Source organism: Carcharhinus amblyrhynchos, chromosome 18 (assembly GCF_965287045.1).
Source record: "Carcharhinus amblyrhynchos chromosome 18, sCarAmb.v2.hapA, whole genome shotgun sequence".
Taxonomy (NCBI): Eukaryota; Metazoa; Chordata; class Chondrichthyes; order Carcharhiniformes; family Carcharhinidae; genus Carcharhinus; species Carcharhinus amblyrhynchos.
The window spans coordinates 19,717,555-19,740,163 of record NC_137341.1 but is presented as its reverse complement, the minus strand read 5'-3'; the positions used below and the strand labels follow the sequence as shown (position 1 = coordinate 19,740,163).

The window sequence follows — 22,609 nt, the reverse complement described above, 5'->3', positions numbered from 1 at the left end:
GATGCAGGAACCCAAACAGCTCTTTACTTCGAGGAAGTTCAAAATATTGAAAAATTGTGGCAGTTATTCACTCACCTGATGGTTGTTACTTGACCTAAAAATTCACCAGATTTTACCCTTTTTACATTTGTTTTCTATTTCTATAAAGGTAAGTATATTTTGTACACCAGGTTTCATAATCCAAATGGAAAATTGTATTTCTGAATTTGGCTTTACCTGGACGTAGTGACATTAAGTGGCTGGGGAGATTTTTAAGGATTAAGTCAGCAGTTCAAATTCAGTATTAGTAGTCAAACAGCAGATTCTAATGGTATTAGAGAATTATGAAAAATAGCTATTGATGACTTTCTTCCTTGAACTGTATTTTGATCTTGTGTCCTGCTTTGTTTTGTGCCAATATTGTACTATGTACTTTTCATGCATTTCTGCATTTTTTCCATAAAACTCTATACATTTTTGCATTGCTAAACACGATTGTATGACAGAGCCTACATTTGACTTGGAGTGCTTACTGTAATCCCAAATGGGCAATACTGCGGGATGGCATATTTTTTCAATTACTTGCTAAGAACTATGAGCAGAGTGGAAGGTGGGAGAATGTGAATTCTTGACTCTGTTATTTGATAAATACACAGGACAGTGATAGCCTTTTTGTTTGTGGATAAGCTGCATCATTTCTCCTGAAAAAATAAATTGACACATCATCTTTGCTCATTTTCACAGCTTGAAGCAGAATTGAGTGTTCTTCAGAGCCAGGTTGCTATACCAAGCATCACCAATGAGGAGGGACATGTGCTGAGGTATGAGATGAAGACAGGAGAGAAGGAAGATATTCATGATTATACCTGATTCAATATAGTTTGTTATTTATAGAGCTGTTCTGTTTGATAGCAAAATGTGCCTTTTACCCATAGCATAGTAATATTGTGTCCTGAACCTATATTAAGCTGCAAAACAATCATGTGATGGAAGTACATAGCCATTTATTCAGATCAATTAATATTTTGCATACAGCACTCTATCAGAATGTAACTTGCAGGCATTTATTCCATTTTACGCAATTTCTTTGCATTCTATTCAATCCAAAGATATTTGCTTTTGTTTTCTTCTGCCCCCGATTGACTCTGGATCTTTAGCAAGTTAGCTTTTAATTAGTAGCAGATATTACAACAGTTAGAGTTCGTGGCTTTAAAGGGGCAAATGGATTACAGACAGCTGTGCCTTTGTAGTCGAGTAATATACTGTGCGTAATGTGTCCAAATAGACTTGGAAGTAAATGTATAGCGATTGTTAAAATCATAGATATAAAAATAATTTAAATTAATGGAATGCTGGCATTTATATCTAGCAGACTAGAATAGAAGGAGTAAGAAATCATGAAAGTCTTGTTAGATCACATCTTGAATATTGTGTTCGATTCTGGGCACCACACCAGAAGAAGGACATGTTTGCCTGGAGGGAACACAACAAAGATTTACCAGAATGATACTTGAACTCCACAGCTTAAATTATGAGGAAGATTTCACAAACTGAGGTTGAATTCCTTGGAATTTAAAAAGATTGGGGTGATTTGATTATAGTTTTCAAGATTTTAAGCAAATTGGTAAGGTAAAAATAAAGAGAAAAACGGTTTCCGCTGGTTAGGGAATCTAGGACCAGCAGAGTAAGCCTAAAAGGTAGAGTTAGTTCTTTCAGGAATTAAGTTCGGAAGTAGTAGCAGCAAGCCTCTTTTCAGGGTGAGGTTTCAGGGGTCATGTGACCTGATTGGCTAAGCGGGGCCTGAGTGCATGAATCTTGCAGCTGAGTGCAGGTTTTCCCAGTCAGTCTGAGACTGGAACCGAAGTGATCAGGAGTACATGGTTTATTTGTTACAATAAATAGCTTACTTATTTAGTTATTAAACTTGGGGTCACCAGTCCTTTGAAATATCACATTGGCGACAAGGATCAACTGGAGCATCTTCAAATTGCTGCGAAGGAAGGCCTGTGTGCAAGTCATTCAAGCCATTCATGAGTTCAGTAAGTTACCAACCATACCTCTAATCAGAAAATTAAAGACCTTTAATCCTAATACAGAAAATTGTGTTTAATACGTTGAAAGCTGTAATATATTTTTAAAGCAAACAAAATGGAGAGGAGGGGCAGCAGGGGCTAACAGCCTGTGATGCACAGACCTACAACTTAGTAAGTAGCTTGACTTCTTCAGATCCCCTGACTCTAAAACCTTTGAAGAGCTGGTAAAAGGGCATTATCACTTGATGCCCTCAATAATCATGCTGAGACACAAGTTCACATCAACTGCCAGACCCCTGGGGAAGCGGTTGAGGCTTTCGTGGCAAGATTGAGGCAAACAGCTGAATATTGTGGATTTGGGTCTGCCCTTAGTGATATGTAGAGAGACTGTCTGGTGTGCGCTAAATAATACTGCCATACAGAAAAAAGCTATTGGCAGAGGTATTAATAACCTAAAGAAAGAGCTAGAAATTGCCCTTGCCATGGAAAGCAAAGGGTGCAATGGAGCTTCAAAGTGTGTATGGCAGGGAGGTCCACCAAATTTGGAAGCAAGCTGCTAGTGGGAGCAGTGCCAAGGATAAGGGCATAGAGTTTGATGAGCGAAGAGATGCAGAGCCTGAGAGAGTGGAGAGGGATAAGAAATTCAATCAGCAATCCATGATTTGTGAAGAATGCTATTGCTGTGGGGGGAAACCAATCCCAGTTGAGGTGAACAAGCAAGGAAGCTGTGTGTTGTGCCTGAAGCTGAAAGGGGCATGTAAGAAGCAAATCTAGGATCGTGCAGGGTCAGCCCAGTGTTAGCATGGTCATGATTCTAACTTCCATGCACAGCATGGAGAGTATTTCTGAAACAGGACCAAATGTGTACAAGTTGAACAATATTAAGGTGAGCAAAGTAGCCCCTATCTCAATAATACTGATGGTCAATAGTCATCCTCTGAAAATGGAGGCACCTCCACCATAGTAGTGGGAGAGCAAACTTATCACTACCTACAGTGAGGGATCCAACTTCTGAAATTAAAAGATACTGCAGTCAAACTGGCTTTGTACACAGGTGAGGCCATGCTGACCTTGGGAACAACAACTCCTGCAAGTTACAGACAGCAATCTGCTCAACTGCCCTTAATTGTAGTTCCTAGACAGAGCGAAACTAAACAAAAATTGAAAAATCATAGAAATTATTGATATAAGATTTAAAATTTAGATTTCTTTGAATCTTAAACAGAAACTAAAATTTATCAACTAAGTTATTAGTAAACACGAGACAAGACCATACTGTGGTACTTGCAGATGTTACACAGGTTTCATTGTGTATTGTTAAACAATAAGAGTAAGAAGTTGCATAAATGTAGAAAGCTGTCCAATTCACATGGTGATAAAATGTCAAAATAGTCAACTCGAGCAATTGGTTCGTACAGGGACTGCATATACATTTGTCAGAGAGGTATACAGCACAGAAAAAGTTTCTTTGGTCCACTGCGTCTGTGCCAGTCAAAAACAAACCACCCAACTATTCTAATCCCATTTTCACCACTTGGCCCATAGCCTTGTATGCATTGGCATCACAAGTGCACATCTAAATGCTACTTAAACTTTATCAGGGTCATGATATAGTAATGCAGCAACTACCATGTGAATTAAAATCTCATTCCACTTGATAGGTGTACATGACAATATACATTATTTGTATTTAGTGCAAATGTGATTTACAAGCCCAAGTTTGTAAATCATATTTGCCAGTGGGGTGGCATGGTAGCACTGTGGTTAGCACTGCTACCTCACAGCGCCAGGGACCTGGGTTCGATTCCTGGCCTTGGGTGACTGTGTGGAGTTTGCACGTTCTCCCCGTGTTTGCATGGGTTTCCTCGAATGCTCCGGTTTTCTCCCACGCTCTAAAGATGTGCGGGCTAGGTTGATTGGCCATGCTAAATTGACCTTAGTGTCGGGGGATTGACAGAGTAAATGTGTGGCGTTATGGGAATAGGGCCTGAGTGGGATTGTGGTTAGTGCAGACACGATGGGCCAAATGGCCTCCTTCTGTACTATAGGGATTCTATGATATGATTCTCTTGTGAATTAGATATGCATTTGAGGATGAAAGTAGGGCAGCAGTTTTGTCTTCCTAAATCATGAAATATAGTTTAACATATTTTGTTTCTTTAACAACAACTTGTATTTATAGGCAACTTTAATGGAATGAAATTTCCTAAGGCACTTCACAGGGGCATTATAAAACAAAATGTGATACTGAGCTACATTGGAAGATATTTGGGCAGATGATCAAAAGCTTGGTGAAAGAAGCATCTTGAAGGAGGAAAGTACAGTGGGAGAGGTTTAAAGTGGGACCTCCACAGCTGAGGACCGAAGCAGCCAAAGGCATGGTCATTAAAGGTGGAACTACTAAAATTAGAGATGCTCAAAAGGCCATTGCAGTGTCTGTGAGGGTTGTGTGGCTGGAGGAGATGGCAGAGATAGGGAGGGGCAAGGTTTTGTATGAATTGGAAAGCATATATTTGAATTTTAAAATCAAGGTTTGCTAACTCGGCAGTATAGGTCAATGGGCATAAGGCTGATGAGTGAAATTAACTTGGTGCAAGTAAGGACATTGTTGCAGAGTTTTGGATTACTTGAAGTTTATGGAAGGTAGAATATGGGAAGCTAGTGTGGAATACATTAGAATAGTCAAGTCTGGAGGGAAGTAAGACATGCATAAAAATTCCAGTAGATGATGAAGTTGAATCAGGGTGGACTCAGGTGATGATATAGAGCTGAAAACAGGCAGTCTTTGGGATAACATGGTTATGGTTGGAAGCTCCTTTCAAAGTTAAATATGACGATGTTGTGAACTGCCTGGTTTAGCTGTGGGCAGTTGCGAGGAAGAGGGTTGGAGCAGGTGGAAAGCGGGCAAGCAGAGTTTGTAGTGGGGTCTGAAGCAAGTGGCTTCAGTGTGTGATTGGCAGGATTGCATGATTGAATTGAATATAAAATTACTTGTGTGTGCCCTTGTTCTTCCCTAACATCCTTTTACTGGTGGAACGGCAAATTGCGCGGAGGGTGTGGAGAGTCTGCAGAAGGATCTAGATAGGCTGGGCGAATGGGCTAGGAACTGGCAAATGGAATTTAATGTTGGCAAGTGCGAGGTGGTCCACTTTGGTAGGAATAATGGTAGGAAGGATTATTACTTACGTGGAGAAAAACTGCAGCAGGCGACAGTGCAGAGGGACCTCGGGGTCCTTGTGCATGAGTCGCAAAAACCCAACCTGCAGGTGCAGCAGGTGGTCAGGAAGGCAAATGGGATGCTGGCCTTCATAGCGAGGGGGATTGAATATAAAAGTAGGGAGGTCTTGCTGCGGCTGTGTAGGGCATTGGTGAGACCGCAGCTGGAGTACTGTGTGCAGTTTTGGACGCCGTACTTACGCAAGGATATTTTGGCCTTGGAGGGAGTGCAGAGGAGGTTTACTAGGCTGATGCCGGAGTTGAGGGGGTTGAGCTATGAGGAGAGGCTGAATAAACTAGGCTTGTACTCGTTAGAGTTTAGAAGAATGAGGGGAGATCTCATTGAGACATATAAGATGATGAATGGGATGGATAGGATAGAGGTGGAGAGGCTCTTCCCGCTCAGAAAGGACAGTAGGACTAGGGGGCACAGCCTCAAGATAAAGGGGGTGCGGTTTAGAACGGAGTTGAGGAGGAACTTCTTCACTCAAAGGGTGGTGAATCTCTGGAATTCTCTGCCCGTTGAGGTGGTGGAGGCTGCCTCGCTCAATATTTTTAAGACGCGGGTTGATGGGTTTTTGATAGGAGAGGGGATTAAGGGTTATGGGGAGAGGGCGGGAATGTGGAACTGAGCCATGACAGATCAGCCATGATCTTATTGAATGGTGGGGCAGGCTCGAAGGGCCAGATGGCCTACTCCTGCTCCTATTTCTTATGTTCTTACTGTCACCCCATAGTAATTGAGCCTGTCCCCATGCATATGAAAGTTAATCTATATTCAAACAAGGATGAAGGCTCTTATGAAGACTGGAAAATAATACTTTGGATTTTTGAGATTGAAGGAGGATTTTTACACATACAGGGTGGAATCTAACCATGTATTTTCAAAGTGTCGAGCTCAGTCTGAAAATGGATATATAGTTCCAGCTTTGCAGCCTGTTTTTATTGCACATATTGAACCTCTGAGAGGAAAACAATGAGTGGGTGGGGTTTACACCATCACTCTGACAGAACAGTGCCTGAAGAGCTGACAAAGCAGGCTCCACAGAAATCAAATGGCAGTCCAATCAGCTTTATAAATAAGCATCCTCCATTTCCCACTGCTATCTCATAGTGCCAGGGACCTAGGTTCGATTCCTGGCTTGGGGTCACTGTCTGTTTGGAGTCTGCATGTTCTCTCTGTGTTTGCAAGGATTTCTTCTAGGTGCTCCGGTTTCCTCGCACAACCGGTTAAGTGCATCGGTCATTCTAAATTCTCCCTCAGTGTATCCAAACAGGCACTGGAGTATGGCGAAAATCCCCAGGGGATTTTCACAGTAACTTCATTGCCATGTTAATGTAAGCCTACTTGTGAGACTAATAAATAAACTTAAATAAAGCTTTTTAAAAAAACCCCACTCACTGCCCATTCTCCCCTGTGCCTGTAAGTTCCCCCCCACCCTGTTGTCTGCTCTTTCTTACTTCTTCCCCCTCCATCCGCCAATCATCCTCCACCACATATAACAGGAAATCCCCCCATGGGATTCCTACCACCCCCTGGCTCAGGTCAACACTGCCAGTTCAGTATTGGTGCCAATTTGGCTGTGCCAAGGCACTGCCCAGGCTTGTCCCTCTCCCCCAGGGACCATACTTACCTTTGTTACCCTGGGGAAGACCCCCTTGACTTAAACTATTGTAAACCTCGCTGACGTCATGTCTTGTTGGCAAGGTTTCACTGTTCAGTGAGGGTAATCAGTGAAGGGGGTGGGGGGGGTGGTGTTTGATAATTAGATTCAAATTTATTAAAAGCCATTAAAATTAAACTCTCATTCTTTATGGGGTTGAACCTTGGGACATCATCAGATCATCAGTGAAGTCTGGGAAAAATTGGGAAACAAGATCTAGCCGAAGAGAATCATGTTTCCTGATTCTCCAGACTTTCCACCTGTGCTCCACTCTTTCTTGGACAGCAAACGTGGGCTGGACCCCTCTCCCCTGGTTTAGAAGGCTCATCAGAGAAGTGAAACAGCAATTTACTTATACTGTTTTCAATTTAGGATAACATATTTGCTGTTTATGTTGCTGTATCTTCTACGTAGAGAAGACGAAGCACAGGTTGAATGATTGCTTTGTGCGACACCTCTGTTCAGTTTGCTTACTTTAAGCTTCAGTCATCTGTCATTTTAATTCTTGGCCCCACTTCCACTCTGAACTCTCTGCCCTTGGCTTACTACACTGTTCCAGCGAAGCTCATTGTAAGCTTGAGAAGCAGAACCTCATCTTTCAATTAAACACCTCACAGCTTTCTGAATCAACCTTTGAGCTCAACAGTTCCACATCATAAACTTTGCTCCTCTTTTTTCAGACAGCATTGGTTGGTAATTTTGCTATTTTGTTTGTATCTCCTCTAGATCCATCTCATGTTTCTGTGGTTGTACCATTACCATCACCCTTTGATTTGTCTCATTATCCCATTTCTGATTTTATCTGTTCTGTTATCTGCCCTATCAGGGATCCTCTCTTTTGCCCTTACTTTGTCTTGCTTCTCCCACTTCCCCTGCCTCAATGCTTGCTTAAAAAGTTTCATTTCTGATTTCTTTTCAGTTCTGATGAAAGGTCATCGACCTGAAATGTTAAATTTATTTCATTTTCCTTAGATGCTGCTTAGTATTTCCAGGATATTAACAGCCTGGCATCAGAACTTACATCTCTTTAAAGGTGGAGATTGCACCTCCAAGAGTTGTTGGCCAATCAGAGGGCTTGATAGCGTTTCAGTCCCAGCAGTGCTACTGGGAGCAGTGGCCACTGTTACTACTGCAGCCAGTTTCCACCAGTAACCATGGAGAAGTTCTTTGAATGGAGGAAAGTTGGATTGGATTCCCTGGAGCTAGTAGGGCAGGAAAGAGGCAGAGGGAGCCATTGTGGATATGAGGGACATCTGCCATGGAGGTTGGCCCTCCATGGGCTACAGGATGCTGCCATTTTTTACTGGGCACCTTCCCTGTTTGACGACACCAGCAAAAATGGGATGAGGGCATTAGCCATTTAAGGGCTTCAGTTGGCCACAGGGGGTGGAGGTGACAGGTAGAGGAGGCAGTCCTCAACTTTTCTTACCCCTTACTGAATCAGGGAGTGAGGAGGTAATGGATCACTTACTGCCTTCTCTCTCTGTTCTCTCTCCCTCCCACCCTCCCCACACCTTCCAGCCTGTTCACCTATTCTGAGAATAAATTCCATCCTATTAATACAATTATGAATGTATGGTATTTGTATGTTAGATACATTTCGCAAAAAATCCAAACCAGCTCTTACTTACTCCTTCTCCCAAAAAAAGTTCCTTATGTGAGACTTTTGCATGCTTTCATGTATCTTGTGTGTGTAGTAAGAAGTCTCACACCAGGTTAAAGTCCAACAAGTTTATTTGGTAGTAAACGGCATAAGCTTTCGGGGCTCTGCCCCTTCGTCAGGTGACAAAGGGGCAGAGTCCCAAAAGCTTGTGGCATTTACTACCAAATAAACCTGTTGGATTTTAACCTGGTGTTGTGAGACTTCTTACTGTGTTTACCCCAATCCAACACCAGCATCTCCACATCTTGTATGTGTAGCAGCATTTAGTGGCAATTTAACATCAGTGAGTTAAAATTTAATTATAAATGTGAAAACATGAAATTATACAAATTCAATATCTTGCAGATTTGTTCATGTATTCCTTTAGGATAGGCTCTAAGTAGCCTAATAAGTAATCTAGCTAAAATGGATGGGTGTGAGAATCTGTGTGTAATATAAGGACAGTTTGGTCTTTTAAAGTACTCTGAACCATTAATTATAATTTTTCAGTAATAAAACTGAAAGATGTAGCATTATAAAGCTATAATGTATTTTAGCAGATTAGTCCTGGTCACTATAAGTATACAGAAGTGGGAGGAATTAGAAGACATTTCCTTCTGGGATATTCATGGCACCATGTAGGGCAGCTGAAATGCAACCACAAGGTCACTGCCTATCATATGGATAGTAAGAAATCTCACAACACCAGGTTAAAGCCCAACAGGTTTAGCAAAATCCACTAGCTTTCGGAGGGCTGCTCCTTCGTCAGGTAAGTGGGAGTTCAGTTCATAAACAGGCCATATAAGGATACAAACTCAACTTACAAAATAATGGTTGGAATGAAATCTTTACAGGTAATCAAGTCTTAAAGGTATAGACAGTGTGAGTGGAGAGACCATTAAGCACAGGTTAAAGAGATGTGTATTGTCTCCAAACAGGACAGTTAGTGAGATTTTGCAAGCCCAGGCAAGTCGTGGGGGTTACAGATAATGTGACAAGCTCCCGGTTGAGGCCGCCCTTGTGTGCAGAACTTGGCTATCGGTCTCTGCTCAGTGACTGTGCGCTGTTGTGACACATTTTTCGTCAGAGCAGAGGAAAAAAAGTCTCCTGTATAGGAATGCATTTTATAGTTATCGCGGAATTGACAATTCAATACACAAATTGATGACTGCTGCTATAGATATGATGTGATGTGGAGATGCCGGCATTGAATTGGGGTAAACATAGTAAGAGGTCTCACAACACCAGGTTAAAGTCCAACAGGTTAATTTGGTAGCAAAATCCACTAGCTTTCGGAGTGCTGCTCCTTTGTCAGGTAAGTATTGTTCAGCCTTGAGATTTTGCAGCTTTGTTGTTTGTCATAGCAAAAGGCATGTTGTCTCCACTAAGAATGAATGCGAAGGTACGCATTTATGTTATGAACTTCACGTTCATCACTTGGCATGTGATGAGCCCATGGTTACTATTAGCATTTTAATGGTTTTATGAGTCAACAACGTCATTTTGGACTGGCAAAGTTTTGAGGTGAGATTTAGTAATGAGAGGTTTCTTTCAGAACTAACCAGTAAACAGCAGATTTATTGATTTTTGATTTCATAACTTGCATTGCAGAACCCTCAGTTTTTGGGGTTCCTAAATGCTACCATACCAAGTTAAAGCTATGAGGCTTAGAAATGTTTATTTTAGGAAATAAACTGTTTTGGAGGTGAACTTTTTGAGATCCTTTAAATCTTTTTGGAGTAGTCATAAAATATTAACAGAATTCTCAAACAAAGAGATGTAGATTTAAATGCAGATGTCAAAAGGTTATTATACAATTGAAAAAATAATTTCTTCATGAGAAAGGTGATGAATTTTAAAAAACTTGTCCAGAGAACCTGTGCAAAGTTATCCATTTCAAAATGGTGTTGAATAAATTTTGGCAGTGTTGTTCAAGAGTTCACAAAATAATTGCAAATGAAGAAGCCTTTCAGACCATTGTTCTTCAGCCAACCAGGAAAACTCTTACATTCCTCCCATTGCAGCTTCCAGTTTTTAAAACTAATCTGGAGGTCTTTTCTTTGCATTTGTTTAGAGAAATCCATTCCTTGACATGTGGAAAACTCCCTGAATTTACCTTTCACTAGCTTCAGCTCAAGTTGTCTTCTTCTACTTCCTCAATTTAATTTGAAGTAATATTCTAGATTTGAAGTAATATTATAGATTTACTGTTTGTATTTGTTTAACCATCTTGTTTATCTTCAAGATGCTTTCTTTTCAAACTGAAAATCTGGGTGGCATGGTGGTTAGCACAGCTGCCTTACAGCTGCAGGGACGTGGATTCAATTCCCGGCTTGGGTCACTGTGTGGAGTTTGCACGTTCTCCCTGTGTCTGCATGGGTTTCCTCTAGGTGCTCCTGTCTGCTTCCACAGCCCAAAGATGTGCTAGTTAGGATGATTGTCCATGCTAAATTCCCCCTTAGTGTATCTGAGCAGGCGACGGCGTGTGGCAACTAGGGGATTTTCACAATAACTGCATTGAGGTGTTAATGTTAGCTTTCTTGTGACTAATGAATAAACTTTAACTTTAAGAAAATCCAAAGTTTTTCCTGTCTATCACAATAATTCAAGCTTTTTTGAATTATCGCTCCTTGCTGCCACACTCAAATGTGAGCTTAATGTCAAGGGCAGTCCATCTCATAGAATCCCCATAGTGCACATGGAGAACATTCAACCCATCGAGTTTGCACTAATTCTCTGAGCAACATTCCTCCTAGGCCCAAACCCCTATGCTGGAACCCAGCGCATCCACTGTAGTTAATCCACCTAACCTACATGGTAGCTGAAATTTAGCATGGTCAATTCACCTAACTTTCACATCTTTGGTCTGTGGGAGGAAATCAGAGCATGTGGAGAAAATTCATGTAGATGTGGGGAGAATATGCAAACTCCATATTGACAGTCGCCCAAGGTTGCAATTGAACCTGGATCTTTGGTGCTGTGAGGAAACTTTATTCCATCTGATGCTTAGTGCTGTCCTTGTCTTCATTAAATTTAATCTGTCATTTTTCTGCCCACTTACATATTTTGCCAATACATACAAAATAATTTATGATGTTTTGCATCAGTCTGATGGATGGTAATTACTGTTTTATGTTGGAACACACTGGGAGATGATGGTTAGTTTAATACATTGAGTTGATGTGCCATGAACAACCAAGACCTCCTGGAACAAAACAGAAAATGCTGGAAAATCTCAGCAAGCCTGACAGCATCTGTGAAGAGAGAATAGAACCAACATTTTGAGTCTAGATGACCCTCGTCAGAGCTGAAGACAAAGAAAATAGGACAAGATTTATAATGTAAAGGTGAGTGGTTGGGTGGGGGTGGTGTATGACTGTGTAATTGACCAAGGTGTCACAGACAAAAAGACAAAGTGGAATACAAATACTGGTAATAAAGACAGGGAATGGTGCTGACAGCATCCATTAAGAAATTGAAGTGTGTAAATGGCAGAACAAAGGTGCAGAGTGTCAAATGACAACCTGAGGAATGGCTTTGGTTGGGTCAAGCAGAACAAAAGGGAAGGTGAGATTTGGAAGTGGACAAATGAAATGACAGAAGAAGTTAAAATTAAAAATATATACTTTAGAGTAGTATAAATGGATTAATAAGATCAAAGGAAGTGAGATAAAATAAATAAATGGAAATGAAGTGGAGGTGGAGAAGTGAGTTCCGGCTCCCAATACATTCAGAAAAGAGAAGGATGCAGACTACAGGAAAGAGATAGAGAAGCTGGTGAATTGGCACGATGACAATCTCTCAATGTCAGTAAAACAAAGGAGATAGTTGTCAACTTAAAGAAGCATAGTGGAGAACGTGCCTCTATCTATGTCAATAAGGATGAAGTAGAAATGGATGAGAGCTTCAGGTTTTTTGGTGTCCAGATTACCAACAACCTGCCCTGGTCCCTCCAGGCTGATGCTATAATTAAGAAAGCCAACCAATGCCTCTACTTCCTTAGGAGGCTAAGGAAATTTGGTATATTCATGACGACTCCCAACAACGTTTACAGATGCACCATCAGAAACATTCTTTCTGGATGTATCTTAGCTTGATATGGTTACTGCTGTGCCCAGGACTGCAAGAGACTACAAAGGGTCGTGATGAAGCCCAGTCCATCATTCAAATCAGCCTCCCATCCACTGACTCAGTCTACACTTCCTGCTGCCATGGAAAAGCAACCACGTAATCAAGGACCCTATGCATCCCGGACATACTCATTGCCACCAATTTCTGTAGGGGAAAAATTGCTAAGATCTGAGGTCACATACCAACAACTCCAGAACAGCTTCTTCCCTGCTGCCATCAGACTTTTGTACGGACCTACCTTATATTAAGTTCATCTTTTTCTATACCCTAGCCATGACTGTAACACTACATTCTACATCCTCCTTCCCTTTATGATTGGTATGCTTTATCTGTATAGCATGCAAAAAACTATACTTTTCATTATATACTGATACATATGACAATAATAAATCAAATCAAAGTCTACTCTAAATTAGAGAGATCAAATACAGACTAGGTGGCCGCTTTGAAGAACACCTTTGGTCTGTAGCAAATAAGACAGACACCTTCCTGTCACTTGCCATTTTCAATACATCATCCTACTCACTTGTTCACGTGTCCGTTCTTGGCCTGTTGCAGTGTTCCAGTGAAGCCCAGTGCAGACTGGAGGAACAGCATCTCATCTTCTGATTCAGCATTTTTTTACAGCCTACTGGACTAAACATTGATTTCAACAATTTCCAGGCATGAACTCTCCCCCCACCTTCATCCATTTCTATTCATTTTATTTTTTCATTTCATTTTATCTTATTTTTTCATGTGTGTATATACTTTAATTTCTTCCATTATTTCATTTTCCAACTGGTTTTAAAATCTCAGTTTAAATTCTTTTTTTATTTTATTCATCTATTTTTATTACTTTATGTTCTTATTGTATATTAATTTTAATTTCTTCCACTGTTTCATTTGTCCACCTCTGGATCTTGCTTTCCAACTTTCCCTCTTCTCCCAATGCCGCCCCCCCCGCCAACTCCCCAACTTTCACATTCTGCACCTTTGTTCTGCCATTCATACATTCTAATTTCTTAATGGAAGCTATTAGCACCATTTTCAGCCTTCACCACCAGCGTTTACATTCCCTTTGTCTTTTTGACTGTGACACCTTACTCAGTTACACAACCCACCCCTCCACCCTTGCAGTATAAATCTCATCCAACTTGCTTTGTCTTCAGCTCTGACCAAGGGTCATCCAGACTCTCAACACTGGCTCTATTCTCTGTGATGTGGAGATGCCGGTGTTGGACTGGGGTAAACATAGTAAGAAGTCTCACAACACCAGGCTGAAGTCCAACCAGTTTATTTGATAGTAAACCCACAAGCTTTCGGAGTTTGGCCCTTGTCAGGTGAGTGGAGAGTCTGATCTATTCTCTCTCCACAGATGCTGTCAGACCTGTTGAGATTTTCCAGCATTTTTCTATTTTTGTTTCAGATTCTGCAGTATTTTGCTTTCACCTATGGTCTCCTGGAAGTTGCTTGAGTGCCAATGGGAGTCAGAGAACAATTTTTCAAGATGTTTGTGAAATTGATTAAAAGTCCTTTGCTTATAAGTAATAGTGTAGTAATGCAACATCAGAATGGTGAATATCAGTAGGATAGATAACTGTTTCATGTCATTTTCTTTGAATACACATACTAATCTAATTATGATAAATTTGCAGGATCCAGTGATCAAACAATCTATTTTTAAACTTCGATTCTCTTCCAGTTTATTCACTGTACCTGACTTAGCTTCCAATATCAGAGCCTTAAAAATAGAAGCAGTCTTGTTTTCATTAGGTTTCGGAAATATATAAAAAATGGAGGTTTAACCTCATTCTTTCCTGTAGGTTTCACCCCTGTTTTTTCCTCTAGTATGTTACCTTCTGCTTTGAGTTTTCATTAAATGTTCATGTTGGAAATATTGTGAGAAAAACTAGTGATATATCGTATGGAAGGATTTGAAAATGATTTATGGTTTCATAATATGTGGTGATCCCTGAGTGAGTGATTTCTATCTATGTCAGGATGGTTTATTATGCAACTTCAGAATTGTCATCTGACTGAAAGGGGACCTCTGCAATTGCCAAAGTAACAGTGAGATAGGTGGAAATGCTAGCAAGGAAGGGTTTACTTAATTTGATTTTTAACCCATTTAAAGATGAGAAGTTTTCCAAAAGAAACTTTTGTTACAAGGACACGGTGTCTTACCAGATAATAGGTGCCATGCTGTGAATCGCACTGCGGTAATTCAGTTCAATAGCTGTGGTGTCATCTTAAAAAAGAATGAATCTCAAGTGGTAATAAGTGTCAGCGCAGCCCTGAGATTTAATTACTGCATTACATTGCTGTTAGGTAGTGAATTCTTCATCAGCTATGTTGAATCATTCCTTTTTCAAAACTGACATTTTATTTTTTGACTTACTGTTATACAGTAGGCACAATAAGAGATGATAGTAGAATGCTCTGTAGGTGAATGGAGGGATGATAGACAAGCGAGATTTGAAGTTTGATGTCTTAGACCAAGCTGTTGCGCTATTAGTTTATTTCCTGAAGTGGAATTCCTTTGTATAAACTTTGTTTTAAATTTTACAAGATTAAAAATTAATGTTGAGATATATTTGCACAAATTTACACACTTTTACCAAATTCCTCTGACATTTAAGAAATGTATTGCCTCAATATTTTAAATCTGTTAATGCCTCTTTACAACTAGCAGGTGAGAAATTTTGGTGTTATTCAGTACAATATCACTGAAAGTAATCTTGACCCTGAAGTTTTATGGTTCTGGGTCAGCCATAGGCCATTCTTTGAACCTGATCCACTATTCTGTGAGATCGTGGTTGTTCTGCATCCTAACTCCATCTACTCAAGGTGCCTTGAATATCAACAGTCTGTTAATCTTAGATTTATTATTTTGTTGAACTAGCATCGATTCCATTTTGTGGGGGGAAGTTCCACATATTTATTCATAAACTTAGAAAACATTATGGTGCAGAAGGAGGCTATTTGACCCACTGCATCCATATTCATCAAAGACAAACTATACAGCCTCAGCTCACCTTCCTTACCACCCATAGCCTGAAAAAGTATTTTAGTTGGTCTCACTTTGAATTTAGAACTGACACTAATCATATTTGCTTGCCTGGCTCTCTCTATCCTTTACTTCACTTTTCCTTCTACCTATTCAATTAACTGTTGAATATTGACTTTGCTTCTGTCTTAATCACTAATCTTGGGGAAGTGAATCCCACAGCTTTTATGTAAAGATATTTCTCTTCCTCTCCTTTCTAAGTCTTGTATCTGGGGCTCCACATTCTTGACCTCCCCACCACTTCAGACAATCTGCTTTTATCTACTTTCTCCTACTCTTCTATAACTTCTGTAATATTGCTCTCGAGTTCCAATTTTTCATTTTTTTATATTTCTATTTCTTCACACAGATAACATCCAGAGAATCTGTGCTGTACAGCTTCAAATTTTTTCCTATATTGTAGAGCCCAGTATTGAACATAGTACTCCAACTGAGGCCTTACGAAAGATTTATACGGGCTTTAATATTTTATACCACTTGTGATTAAACACAGTTTCATTAGCTCATGAAAATCCCTTTGAAACTTCATTGGTCTTGTAAAGAATTAACTACACCTCTCAATTTAGTGGTATCTGCTTATTTCAGCATCACTTTCTCTTGGCCTATGTACGAATAAATGATGTACTAATTATCTTATTTTCATGTTATAAATCTACTAGATTCCTCTGGTGATTTCCACTCGTCTCCATCCAGAATGCTACTCCTTCACACACCTTCTGTGTCCAAATTTCCTCTGTTTATCTCTTCTAAACTCTTCACTGTGTGCTCCTCATCATGTTTCTCATAATGATTATATCCATGTATTGTTATGCTGTTATCCTTTGTAGCAGAGTGAATTACTTTGTCAACTACTATCTGATGAGAACTCTGATCCCCAGTAAAGTCACAGTCCCTCTAAGAACTTCCCCTTTAAAGATAATTGAATCAGGAGTGCTATAAGATTTCGCCAACTGCATGAATATAAAAGGACATTCAGGAGTAATTGGATCGGATGACACTTGAAATTGGAGAGTTGAAACATGTACTATATAGCTTTGAATTTTAAAAAAGAGATGTTTGGAATTTGCATGGTTCAAGGATTACTGGTTGTAAAGGAAAGAAGGTTTCACAATGACGATGGTGGGTTTCTTGTCGGTGAAATGTATCCAAACTGTAATGGCTTCATCTTCTGTAAGTCTTCTCATTATTGCAGAGTCAGATGTGTGATCAACGTGGACTTCTGGAAGGGTAGGGCATTTTAGTTCAGTCAGGCAGCATGGTCAGTGCAGGCTTGGAGGGCTGAAGAGCGTGTTCCTGTGCTATAACTTTCTTTGTTCTTTGTACAACAAAACTGGCAGTTCATTTATTTTGTTTGTGGGATGCTGGTGTCACTAGCCGTGTCAGTTTATCTTGTCCATCTCTTACTGCCTTTGAGAAACTGGTAGTGAGCTGCCTCCTTGCACCATTGCAGTGCATGTAGGTATACCCATAGTGCTGTTAGGGAGTGTGTTCCAGGATTTTGACCCCATGTCATTGAAGGGATGACGATACATCTCCAATGCAGGATGGTATATGGCTTGGAAGGTAACTTATATACAGTGGTGTTCTTATGAATCTATTGCCCTGTTTGATGGTCAAGGTTGTGGGTTTGGACGGTGCTGTCCAAGGAGCCCTGATGAGTTGTTGTTCATGTTGCCATTGGTGTTTGAGAAAGCTGCATCTCTGGGGATGTTGCACGCTTGACGTTGATAGCCCTTGAAGAGCACTGGGCCAAATTTCAGTGCTTGCCTCCACAAGGGGTTGGTTGACTGCATTGTTTTCCCAAGAGTGAGGTGGCCTACATTGGAAAGGTTTGTGAAACTCTTTTTTAGTGTATTCTTGTATCATTTGTACTGACCATCTTTTATGTCACTTGCCTGAGAAAGTCCTCCAACAAAGATCTATTTGGGGAATCTGTGAAGGGCTTTGTCTCAGTTGAATTTTTTGAAAGGCCATCCATGCTGTTGAGTCCAATATTATGAGGCCCTCTTTGTTTGTGAATTTGTCTCATTGTTATAAGTGTGGTAGAAAAGCTCTAGAGATTCGATCTGGTATTTATAGCAGACCCAGGAGTCTGCACCATACAGGACAATGGCCTGGTAGAGTTCAATTTTATTCTTCAACTTTGTCATCAGTAGTGGCATCCCTGGAGAGTATGCTATTATGGTATGAACATTTTTCTGCAGCCTTGAGACTGATGCCAATAATTGATAGGATCGGTGCTACGTAATATGTGTCTGGTCGGAACATAATCACAATCTTGTAGATGCTGATTTGGAGGTCAAAGCTTCTGGCAACGCTCAAGAATTAATAGCCAGGGAACTGAGCCTGTATGGTGCAGTCATAGTTGCCGTTAACTATCATAAGAATAGGATACTTTCTTTTGGAACCATCTCCCTCAAACGTAATGTAGAGCAGCAGGGGTTTGTTTCATCATCGGGAGAAAGATTACAAAGGATCTGGAAAACATTCCAAAAGTATCCAAGACATTAGGACCCTATAACACATAATTCTCCCACTTATATTGTTAGGCTTCTAGGTTTGTGTACAGCTCTTTATTTTTCTTGCTTGTACCTTAGCTTTATTTGATTTATACCTGTTCTTATAGCTTGCCTGTGATTCAGTGTGGTTCTGTTTTGTTTCTCTTTAGATTTGTGGTCTGTTCATTAAAATTCTATTTAAAACTTAAGGACTATTGTTAAGACCCAGGCCAGAAACTCCAAGCTGTTTTGTGAAGCTAGCCTCTTGCATACTCTGATTTTAATTTCCCCACCATTGGCGATTGTGACTTCACCTGACTGGATCTTAGGCTCTGGAATTCATTCCCGAAGCCTCTCTGCCTCTCTATCCCCATCATCATTAAGGGCTTTGCCTACTTTAGCTGCCTAGGCCCAAACTTTAAGTTTTACATTTGATTTTGGCATGGGTGAGCATAAAGTGTTTCATCCCAGGTATGATTCAAGTGACCCACTAGGAAGTTTTTATCGAACAAAGTCTATTTAAAATATAGCAAAAAGAAATTAGCATAACTTTTACCAATTATAAGACTTTAAACATTACACAGTATGCTCCTAACAGCTAGCTATGGGCAACAGGGTTGCACAATGGTGAACACTGTTGCCTCACAGCGCCAGGGACTTGGGTTCAGTTTCCAGCATGGGTCACTGTGTGTGTGGAACCTGCACATTCTTCCTGTGTCTGTGTGAGTTTCCTCCCACATTCCGAAAGACATTCTGGTTAGGTGCCCTGGCCGTGTTAAATTCTCCCTCAGTGTACCTGAACAGTGCTGGCGTGTGGCGACTAGGGGATTTTCACATTAACTTCATTGCAGTGTTAATGTAAGCCTACTTGTGACAGTCATAAATAAACTGAAAAAAGCTAATAACTGTTGCTGTTGTTCCAAGTAAAACACCATCCCACAGATATACACCCTTCTCCAGACTTAACGTAGAAACAAGTATACTGTCATGATGCTGGATTTTCAGGTCTTTAACAACTGCTGTGAATTGGTCCTTTGAATGTTGGATTACACATCTGAGTCTTCGCACTTATCACCTTACCTGTCAATATCCCCAAATCAAACTGCACTCAGCAATTCCTAGAGGACCATTAAACCACAATACACATTAGGCCAAATTAAAAATTTATACTGCTTCAGTAACAATACAGGGCACTGGTTACAGATGTCATGGCACTAGTTAAATACTACAAAAGAAAGTGATTAAAGGCACAGTATCATCAAATTATATATTAAATTATAGTATATAGCAGATACTAGGTTTCATTGGCAATTTTGTTGTTGAAATTTTCCTCTGTCTATCTGTAAACCAGGGTTCTATCTCATTCTGAGCTGATAAGGATAGGCTTCTCAAAATTCTCTTTCCTAAAGGTTGTATGGTACGTTGGAAAGCACTTAATGAATGAGCAGAGAAGTGAAATTATACACATTAGATCAGGTAGACAAAAACACTGGCACAGACTGGATGGGTTGAATTCTACTTTTCTCCTGGTCAGCTGTCCGTATACCACTGTACTGGAGCTCATGCAAAACTCTGCTGACCATACATTATCTCACCCCATGTCATGTTCACTCAACCTCTCCATGTTTATTGACCTTCATTGGCTATCAGTTTGGCCTCAATTTTAAAATTCTATTTCTTGTTTTCAAAATTCTTCCTGTTTTAATAATCTTCACCAGCTTGACACTCATTAACAGTCATCTAATTCTGGCCTCTTGCACACGCTGATTTTAATTTCCCCACTGTTAGTGATTGTGACTCCACCTGGCTGGATCTTAGGCTCTGGAATTCATTCCTGAAGCCTCTCTGCTTCTCTATCCCCATCATCATTAAGGGCTTTGCCTACTTTAGCTCCCCAGGCCCCAAACTTTAAGATGCTCCTTTAAAATTTGCCTCTTTGACCAAACTTTTGGCCATCTATCTTACTGAATCACATATGCAGATAATATCCAGTTTGATGTGGAACACGTTGGGACTTTAAAGGGATGATATAAATGCCAGTGTTGTAATTGTTGTGGTTGGCTTCTTTCTGTCCTGTCACTGCCTGCTATCCTGAGATAAACGCTTTTTACTGTACCCTGGGACCATTATTTTGTTTTGTGATACCTTCATTCATCATATAACATTTGGAATTCTGCTTTGATTTGTAACAGAAGTGCTTGTATATCTGTCTGTTTTAAGCAGTTAAAAGGAACAGTCCTCTTGGAGATTGAGATGCAGTGTCCCAGCAGTTGCAGCATATCCAGAACTTTGTCTTGTGTCTGGACTGTTGAAATCTCTGAGATTTCAGTGACTGAAGGCTGCTGAACTGATAGAGGTTTGCACCTTATCTGAGCAAATGCATTAAAAATGATAATGCTACGCTACAGCTATTCAGAACCTTTTTTGATACTGGTCATTGGTTGATCAATGTTAACACCAGAGTTATAGTATCATTACTATTGAATTTTCAAGAGTAATGCTTTGATATGTACCTTTCTTGGATTATTTATCTCGGTTTCTAGGTTAATTTTTTTTCTCTGATTCAAGCTAGTCCTCTGTGGATACAGATGGCAGCATTGTACAAGTAATGCTCTTGAGTTATGGTGAAGGAAGAGTATGTATCAATCTATAAGCACATTGGAGGTGGTGTCAAAAATTTTTCTGTGTTGTAATCTAAGCATTGAAACTGTGCACAATGTCAAGCTTTCACTAAGATAAAAGCAAAATACGGCGGTTGCTGGCATTTGAAATAAAAGCAGAAAATGCAGGTCTGACAGCATCTGTGGGGAGAGAATACACAGTAAGAAGTCTCTCAACACAGGTTAAAGTCCAACAGGTTTATTTGGTAGCAAACGCCACTAGCTTTCGGGTCTCCACCTTCGTCAGATGAGTGGGGAGTTCTGATCACAAACAGGGCATATAAAGGTACACACTCAGTTTACAGAATACTGATTAAAATGCGAGTCTTTACAACTAATCCAGTCTTAAAGGTGCAGACAATGTGAGTGGAGAGACCATTAAGCCCAGGTTAAAGAGATGTGTATTGTCTTCAGAGAGGACAGTTAGTGAGATATTGCAAGCCCAGGCAAGTCATGGGGGTTACAAATAGTGTGACATGAACCCAAGATCCCGGTTCAGGCCGTCCTCATGTGTGTGGAACTTGGCTATCAGTCTCTGCTCAGCAACTCTGCGCTGTTGTGCGTCGTGAAGGCTGCCTTGGAGAACGCTTACCTGAAGATTAGAGGCCGAATGCCCATGACAGCTGAAGTGTTCGCCAACAGGAAGAGAACAGTCTAGCCTTTGATTGCCGAGCGGTGTTCATTCATCCGTTGTTGTAGCGTTTGCTTGGTCTCCCCAATGTATCATGCCTCGAGACATCCTTTTCTGCAGCGTATCAGGTAGACAGTGTTGGCCAAGTTGCAAGAGTATGTACTGTGTATCTGGTGGATGGTGTTCTCATGTGAGATGATGGCATCCATGTTGATGATCCAGCACTTCTTGCAGAGGTTGCTGTGGCAGGCTTCTGTGGTGTCATGGTCACTGTTTCTCCTGAAGGCTGGGTAGTTTGCTGCGGACAGTCGTCTGTTTGAGGTTGTGCGGTTGTTTGAAGGCAAGAAGTGTGGGTGTGGGGATGGCCTTGGTGAGATGTTCGTCTTCATCAATGACATGTTGAAGACTCCGGAGAAGATGTTGTAGCTTCACTGCTCCAAGGAGGTACTGGAATGTGAAGGGTACTCTGTCCGCTGTGTCCCGTGTTTGTCTTCTGAGGAAGTCGATACAGTTTTTCACTCTGGCGTGTCGGAACTGTCGATCGATGAGTCGAGCACCACATGCTCTTATGAGGGCATCTTGCAGCGTCTGGATGTGTCTGTTGTGATCCTCCTCATCTGAGCAGATCCTGTGTACGGAGGGCTTATCCATAGGGGATGGCTTCTTTAATGTGTTTAGGGTGGAAGCTGGAGAAGTGGAGCATTGTGAGGTTATCCGTGAGCCTGTGGTACAGTGTGGTGTTGAGGTGACCTTCCTTAATGGAGATGTGTGTGTCCAAGAATGCAATCGATTCTGGAGAGTAGTCCATGGTGAGTCTGATGGTGGGATGGAACTTGTGATGTCATCATATAGTTGTTTCAATGATTGTTCACCATAAGTCCAAAGGAAGAAAATGTCATTGATGTACCCAGTGTATAGCATCGGTTGAAGGTCCTATGTAGTGAAGAAGTCTTGTTCGAGCCTGTGCATGAAGATGTTTGCATATTGAGGTGCAAATTTGGTCACCATGGCTGTTCCGGGTGTCTGGATGAAGAACTGATTATTGAAGGTGAAGACATTGTGGTCCAGGTTGAACTGGATGAATTGTAAAATTGCATCTGAAAACT

At 40.7% G+C, this 22,609-nt stretch overlaps 1 protein-coding gene across 5 annotated transcripts in view; it reads left to right on the top strand.

Moving 5' to 3' along the window:
* The window catches only part of mad1l1 (mitotic arrest deficient 1 like 1), a 924,959-nt gene that overhangs the window by 391,027 nt on the left and 511,323 nt on the right, over positions 1-22,609 (top strand). For all 5 annotated transcript variants that reach the window (XM_080206477.1, XM_080206479.1, XM_080206475.1 and 2 more), the window contains one exon: positions 724-800. In XM_080206477.1, coding sequence (XP_080062603.1) covers positions 724-800 — 77 coding nt within the window. The remainder of the gene's footprint in view (positions 1-723; positions 801-22,609) is intronic.